The sequence below is a fragment of the Saccostrea cucullata genome, unplaced genomic scaffold (genome assembly GCF_032062105.1).
Source record: "Saccostrea cucullata isolate Sc308-1 unplaced genomic scaffold, CSIRO_AGI_Scuc_v1 ctg14363, whole genome shotgun sequence".
NCBI lineage: Eukaryota > Metazoa > Mollusca > Bivalvia > Ostreida > Ostreidae > Saccostrea > Saccostrea cuccullata.
Window position 1 is genome coordinate 66524 of NW_026921719.1, and position 8630 is coordinate 75153.

The 8630-nt window shown below is 37.0% G+C and overlaps 1 protein-coding gene across 1 annotated transcript; it reads right to left on the minus strand.

Moving 5' to 3' along the window:
- Positions 1-593: 593 nt before the first annotated feature.
- On the minus strand, positions 594-6641 carry LOC134260632 (uncharacterized). Its single transcript, XM_062743185.1, is given in 9 exon segments — positions 594-1760; positions 1971-2213; positions 2824-2948; positions 3081-3152; positions 3260-3354; positions 4181-4803; positions 4891-5044; positions 5046-5290; positions 6564-6641. Coding segments are annotated over 8 exon segments (2724 nt in total). The 5' UTR covers positions 6564-6641.
- Between the last annotated feature and the right edge of the window lie 1989 nt (positions 6642-8630).

Sequence of the window (8630 nt, forward strand, 5' to 3'; positions counted from 1 at the left end):
TTTTTTTTTTTTTTCGAATCGCCTTTGTTGCAAAGTCCAAACACATAATAACAGTCAGACTTGTAATATGCCATTCAAATCACCATCAACCACACCCTCCTTTCCGGTTCGAACTGAATGAATATTGGTCAACTCTCGCGAGATCTCACTTGGAATATAAATTTATTCCAAATGACATCTCACTCAGTTGACCATGGGTTTGTAAGGATTGGGAAGAATCAGTGTATTATGGAACAAACCCATATAGTTTAACAGATCTAGGACAACAAACTCACCAATTAAGTGGTCCCTTTCCCAATACTCAAATAAACCACTTAATTTCCCAATCCTTACACAACCCTGTAAATACTTTAAAAAATGAAAACTACATATCGAATTAAATGCACTATCTTTATTTCAAACCATATCAAAACAATTCATTGTATGTTTGTTGCACTGAACATTTCCACATTTACAATCTCTTTGAATTTACATATTGGAACAAAATAATGCAATTCATAATGTTCAATAGCAGGGGAGATATAACCCACATAGTCCTTAACATATATGTTCAACTAAATGCTTTAGGGAGTGTATCATAATCACCACAACTTTTATAAACATTTTCTATTCCTTGAATACTTGGTACTTGTGCAAATAAATTGGAAACAACCAACATCAACCAAATTCTTCATTTCACTATATCTATCAAGACTTCGGCTAGAAAACCATCCTATGTGACCCATAATGCTTTTCTCAACCTCCGCTGAACCAGAAAGTGAAAGGGTCACTGCACAACCTCTTCTCAAGCTGTGGGGGGGTTCTCCCTCATCAATATTCAATCTTTGTAAATAGAACTTTAATCTTTCATATACTACTGAATATGACAAACAACCATCCAAAACTGACAACCTATTCTTTCCCAATGGTCTGAATAAATACCCTGAACTCATGTTTAACCCCATAAGCTCTGCTGCACAGACATAAGCTTCAACTGCATGAACTGGACAAATCATCAAATCCTCAACTCTTTGAACTGCGAAAATATTATCTCTCCCATTACTCAAAGTTTTCCCTACTGTGTGGCAAAATAAAAGTCCTGCATTACCTGATAAAGCTTTTATTTCCTGAATAAGGACCTGACCCAAGTAATTTGCCCTGTCACCTGCAAAGAACTGGAGTAAGAAGAATGCCTTATCCCTAAGAAATACAAACTTATCTACATTAGCACTTGCTAACTTCAACTGTTCCTCAATGTACATAACAATTTTCCTTAACTTCCCAATAAAAATTGGCTTTGCTTGCTTAACCCTAACATGAGATTGAGCTTGTTCTTTCTGAATAGCTTTCACATACTTTCTGACTTGTAAACTACCAACAGGATTACCAGAACTAGATTTTGGGTCCCACTGCTTACCCCTACCATACGCTTCGAATAATTTTGATAATTTACCCAAAATAGACTGAACACTACCTGCCGATAACCTACAAGGGCATCCACACTCACCAAACTTTTCACCCACAAAGCTGCAATTTATTTCATGCACTTTTGTCTTCCCTCCCTTATCTTTATATATTAGGAATCTACAAATATCTTCTGGTGATGAATCTAACATCTTAATGTCAGAAAATTCACTTAAAAAATTTCCGAACTCCTTTTCTAAAGAAGATTTTTGTTTCCCGTACTTAGTATCATCCACTAATGAATTCAGATACCTGAATCTTCTATCCATTTCAGAAATCTGCCAATTATTTCTCTGAGAATCTCCAATTGTCAAGATCTATAAAATAAAACAATCAAAATGAAAGTCTCGAAGCTACTAGATCCCATACAAGACCTTTTGTATCTGGAATAAAACCTTGTTTTGATGGTATCAACAATACATTTTTATCACCTCTTCTACCCAACACTACACTGTCATGCCTACAAGATAATAAAATGGCCACCATATAGGTTTTGGGGACGTTAAAGGAACTACCATAGTACATACCCTAACCCCAGAGGACTTCAAAAATTTCAATAATAGGAAAATGAGTCCAAATGGGGGAAAAACATAAGGGTTCTCTTCATTTTCTAACCTCTGAGAAAAAACATTCACTCCTGCTGAAAAGGGTGTAGGATATGGTGTGAAATGTTTAAGTGGTTTCCCAAATTCATCTTTCATCACATTTGAATCTAAGGACATTAAGTCAACTGGATGGGGACCAAATTTCTCTTGAACAACCTCCCACACCTTTTTAGTAAGCATACAGTCCAGAAATGTAAGTTTTCTAGATTGGGCTTCAGCTGGGTTACATTTCGATGGAATATAATGCAATTTCAAATCAATATTGCTGATATAGGTGACCTGATACAAATCTTTCACTATTCTATTCAAACTAATGTCCCTTCTACCCTGATTTTCCCATATCCTAACGAGGGCTGTGTTGTCGACATAAGCATCTACCCTATGATTTTTCAGTGTGAACAGCCACAATAGCACAATAAAGAGCAGAAGCCTCTTTCAAATGAATAGGCCTCGAGTCATCCACAGACCAGAAATCACTCATCTCAACTTCTTTCCCCTGCAACATGACCATTGCACCCCACTTAAACCTAGAAGAGTCAGTGAAAAGGGGTAACTGAAGATGTCTCTCCTCTCTCCAAGACACGTAACCTTCCCAAGAATCAATAAACCACCAATGTTCCAACTCGCACCTTAAAAAATCGTCCATAATCACTGCCTTACTATTTCTTAAACACCAACTAATTGATCTGTTGACCTCAATAGTGTATAACTTTGCAGCTGGGATAGCCAAAGAGAAAGAAATACATTTTCCTGCAAATCTTTGTAAACTTCTAACCTCAAGTTTCCTACACGATAGCAAATACTCCCTCAACTCTGAAAACTTCTTGATTTTATCCTTAGGCAAAATGAATGCCTGTTTAATGGAATCAACCAAAAATCCTAAGTGCTTCAGACACTGAACTGGATGCAAAATGCATTTCTTCAAACCAAAGGTGTATCCTAGTCTTGTAAAAACTTGACAAACAATATACAGAGCAAGCTCAGCCTTCCTATAACCATGATTCCTATCATAATAAGAAGTTTCTAACTCACCTATCAACCTGTCATCTATGTACTGTGAAATTGGAACACCCAACTGCCTACAATATCCTGTTGCAATCATTCCTAAAGAATGATAAATATAAGCACTGCTTTAAAACCAAATGGAAGTGTCCTATACACCATGTAATATCCCCAAAACTGAATGCCGAAATAAGTTCTAGAATTCTCACTTAACAACACATGATCATAGCCCGACTTATCATCTTTGGATGTCATGTAACCATCTTTTTGGATTAGTCTTGGAACATCTCGTAATGTTTCTAAACTGAAAGGACAATCTCTTATCCACAAGTTAAGAAATCTCTCATCATGACATAAGCTAGGTTTACTGGGTTCAATAGTAAGGGGCATAACCAAATGTGGAGGATCCACCTCCCCAATTTTACCAAGCAATTGTAAAGACCCAATTTCTCAACCTAGCTGTTAATTCTGATACAATAAATTCCTGAAATTTTTTACAAGCAGCAGAATTTTGCATATACATCATAGGAGGCTTGTCTGAATTATACGATTTCCCTTTAAAATTACCTTTAAAAGGTTTAATAAATTTTTGATCATCAACTCCATCTTTTAACCAATCCCGCATTTCACCAGAAATATCTAATTTTTCGCACTCTCGCAAATAATCATGAATGCCTCCTGGGACAAAAGTACCTGGGTCCCTTAAAGGCAAATCAGACATATCCACAGATATATTGTTGTTAACTACCTTTTCTGCAGATACAAAGACATGGGATGAGGGGTGAATTACCTCTCCGTTTAAGTTTACAAATCTTGCACATGTATTTCTCTTATATACCACACATGTATCTTCATAATCCGCTAAAAAACCTGCTTTCAATTCCCATTTTGGAACAAATGGACAAAATGTTTGGCGTTTTATCTGAAAGTAAAATAATAGGAGAGGTAACTCAACCCGCGTGAAATAATCACTAAGGCATCAGAGTCCTTTGGGATGATAGTTGAAATTACTTAAAAATGTGAAGCCAAATAATACTTATCAGGTTTGTTGACGATTCAACAATGACATACAAAAAATTTTAACATGCCACTATCAAATTTTCATGTTTCATTTTACACTATAGGCCTACTTATCCTTCTCTTTCATCAACTTTGGGCACTTGGCCATCATATGGCCTGGGCGTTTACAATAATAACATGCACCACCAACACAAGATCTGTGTTTAGGAAACCTAGCCGGCATTGGCCCATACATAGGCATACCTTGCCAAGCTCCCATGGGAGATTGCCAAAACGGAAAATTTGGACTACCGGGTACAAAATTAGACCCATGAGGACCTGCGAAACTTGCAGAAGACATTGAATTTACATTTTCCTTTGATTCTTTATTCTCGTCTATATACTTTTTATTTTTTGACCATTCCGCCACAACAGAAGAAATTTTCTTATCATCTGCTGTTCCAAACAAACGTTGACACAAACCGAAAATATCAGGATTATTTTCAAATTTCCTACAAGTTTGCAAAGCCTTCGCATAAAAATCTGCCTCTTTATGACCAGAGGAAATTGCAATATCGACTAATGATTCAACCGCAGCTAACATAACTGCAGGGGCTGTCAACTTAGGCCTGCTTGCCAAAATAGAAATGTTCTTTAATGCCAGGTTCACCTCTTTATCTGTATTCCCTGTCACTTCCTTCATAGCTGATTCCATTTTTTCCAAGTCTTGTCTCAATGTCATCCTTTTTCTTCTCTACAATATAAAACCACCATTAAAAACTTGAACTTACATGCCCACTCTTGAACTCGTATCACTAAGCTTTAAATAGCACTTACCTACATCCTTTGACTCTTTAGACACTTCTCCCTCCCGAGATTCTACAGACTGAGACGTCGAGGGACGTGAACCAGGTTCTACCAGAATAGATGACCTAGCAATTGGGGTTGACTTAGGAGCCCCAACATCATTTGCCATGCAGATAGCAACATGCATCACGAACGTTATCGATATCCCGTTGCTTTCCAAGTAGACTCAACAACTCCTTCGCTTCTTCCCCCGTGAGGCTTTTGAATTCAGTCTCTAATTCTTCTAAGGAATATCTAGTGAGGGGATGTTCCTTCTTCAATCTTGCCAATTCCCTCTCGTCCTGAATATCTGTGGCCAAATCCTTTAACCTCAATGCTAAGGGTAGCAAATTCTTGCCCAACAGTGAATGCCTCTGCTTCAGAACTATAGACATCTATTAAATAGATATAAAATGCAGTGAAGTTAAATTCCACATTAATTAGAAAACAAAAATAAAAATATCTACAAACCAAACATGCTCAAATTATAATCCACTCAATGTAAATCCTGCACACAGCAAAAAAGTGAACCAAATGGATCAAAATATATTATCATCTTAATATATCCTTAAAACGAAATAAGATTTTAATAATATCCCATTATCATAAAAAGGGCATACACAAAATTTGTAACTATGCCGAGAATGCCTAACCCCTAATCTTGTACCCTCTACATACATTTAGTGCACATTCCGGAAATACAAAATACTAGTCACTGTAAAATATATATTTACTAATTCAGAAAAACTACAGCTCTCGAAATGTCACAAAAGTGTAACAACACACACGAGGCAATGTACTTATATTAAGACCAAAGTGGTGCACCATAACACCAAAGGATACCACTATATAACATCACATTTAAATATTGATTCTTATATATATATCAATACAAAACAAACTTGCATAGCGCCTATAAATATCTTACTACTTTCCATCAATTACTGTGCAACAAAAACATGCACACCAACACAAATCTTAAATACTGCATACTAATGTAAACCAAATACAAAACAGAAACTTGTGTAACACCATTAATTGAACAGTGGTGTGCAACCAAAAAACAAGAAAAATTGTATAATGCAATACTCTATAACCAAATAAAGGTGTGACCAAAATACAAGACAAGCTTGTATGACACCCTTAATAAACAGTGGTGTACAACCAAATACAAGAAAAACTTGTATAACACCGTAACTCTAAAATCACATCAAGATGTAACCAAAATACAAGACAATCTTGTATAACAATTCTCATAAACAGTGGTGTAAAACCCGATACAAGAAAAACTTGTATAACACCACTTCTCTCAAAATTACAAACAGGTGTAACCAAAATACAAGACAATCTTGTATAACACCCTTAAAATATTCAATATTAAACCAAATACAAGAAATTAAACTTGTATAACACCCATTCTCAAAATCACATAAAGGTGTAGCCGAAATACAAGGCAAGCTTGTATAACACCAATAAAATCTAAAAAACTTACGTGGCACAAACCAAATACAAGTAAAACTTGTACAGCACCACAAGTAAACATACTCCGCGACTCGAGAAATGTGTGCATGAACAAAATTTGGGACGTAAGATCACGAGCAATGAATCAAAGCCAAAAATAAACCCGAAAACATGCACACATAAATAAATAAACAACAAAACACTTACTTCTAGATAGAAGATGGAAATGTCGAAACAGCTGGGCTAGGAGAAATAACAAGGAAAGTCGTATCGTATAACCGGCCGCTCGGACACTCAAACACGTCTATACCTCGCACGGCTTTCCGGTTCGAACTGAATGAATATTGGACAACTCTCGCGAGATCTCACTTGGAATAACACCTTAAGAGATTTCATTCAGTACCATAATCACTATGCAAGTAGACTGAAAATTCCTGAACACCCTATTTGTATTATACAAGGGACAAGGCAACTTATTTGTTGTAAACAAAGGCAATGGAATTTATAATTCATTCTTGAACCAAAGTGACTCTAGAGCTAAGGACCTAGAACTTTAGATTTTACAGAATACTTAGATCATGTCTTAAACAAAAAATAAATAAATTAAAAAATAAGACTGCACGAGCAGTCCGGAATTAAACCCTAAGAGCTAAGAAGTGTAAGCTTGAAGCTGTGGGTTCTTTGACCAAAAGTGCCTTGAAAATGTTACTCTCACGACATATATATTAACTCTAACCAATGAAAATCATACTTCTTAACTAGCTCTAAAATAATGTGTTAATACGAATATTTAAAACGATCCCTATTAAATTCAATGTACATAGTTCAACCAGTCAGGAAAAAATAAAATAAGAATGACAAAATGGAGGCAAATTTAACCTGAGCATATGTACAAAGAAATAAATCTACAAAGTTACAAGTAAAGGGCTCTTAAAATCAGCCATGCCTATCAAAATGCGTATAAAAGTAATTAAAGGCTCTAAATATTCTGTGTAAGACAAATGTATAGTAAAAACCAAAACCGCCACCCCTCCCCCTTCAAACAAAAATGAAAATTTGTGATTTTTTTTGGTTTTTGTTTTTAAAGCATTAAACATTGAGGAATGATGTCATTTAACAGTTCATTTGCGGAATCCTCCAACTGGACAACGGTAGCTCAGTCGGTAGAGCGCTCGCTCCGTGATCGGGAGGTCGTGAGTTCGTATCTCGGCCGCAACTGACCCAGTCGATAAAATGGGTAGCAACTGTTCCTTCGCCATGCGCTCAGCGGAGACCTTAAAAACCGAGGCCCCATGTCAGCGGCAGGCGTTGGCACGATAAAGATCCCTTACTGATCAATGGCCCTGAGTGCCGAGTCAAGGTCAAAATTTGAAGCCCTTCACCGGCATTCAGTGACATCTCCATCTGAGTGAAAAATTTTTGAGAGGGACGTTTATCAAGATACAATCAATCAATCCAACTTGACATTTCTCGCTCGCGGGTTGTGATTTGCGATGAGGGAAAACAAAGGGGCGGCTGTTGTTTTCTGACTCTCCTCCCTTGCCCTCTCCTGTTTCTCGCGTTGGACTCGGGGACGTGGTCTTCTGAATTCCCTAGGGTCAACGAACTTGAATAGCTTTCATTCAATTAAACGAATCTTCTTCCGTTTCACCGAGTTTTCTTCTTCTTGCATTCCTTTGTGTTCCATTCCTACCAAATTTAAAATAATTCATGTATTTCACAGAGAAAGACGAACAACCAAAGAAAAATCAACAATCGGCATGATTTTGTAGATAGGTGAACTCCATCAGGCCCCAGGTACTGTAGGTTAGACCTTAAAAACCCCGGTGCTTGCAAAAGGTTACCTTTGGTAGGGATCCATATGCAAAATTCAGGAGCTGGTTGACCTCAATAACCCCGTTGTTGTAGTCTGGTGGCGATATTTGAGAGTCCCTTCTGATGAGTTTCCCAACAATTACGTGTTTCACATCTACCCCGTGAATAAGAAAGTTCGACAAAGAAATTATGTTCCTCTCAATCTTTCTCAATCTCGGGAGGATCAAAAGAAAGGTCATTCCCTCCAACTATAACCTATAACTGCAAATAATACTGGCTTACCCGATTCTTACCACAACCTTACTTGCTCTGGACCTCTTGAGAAGGCATGCAGGAATTACGGAACTATCGTAGGATCGAACATGCCATCTAACAAAGTCAAACAAACCTGAATTGGTACGCGGCGTAGCGGGTAATTCGCATGTGCCCTCAATAATAAATTCGTCATTTCTTTCAATT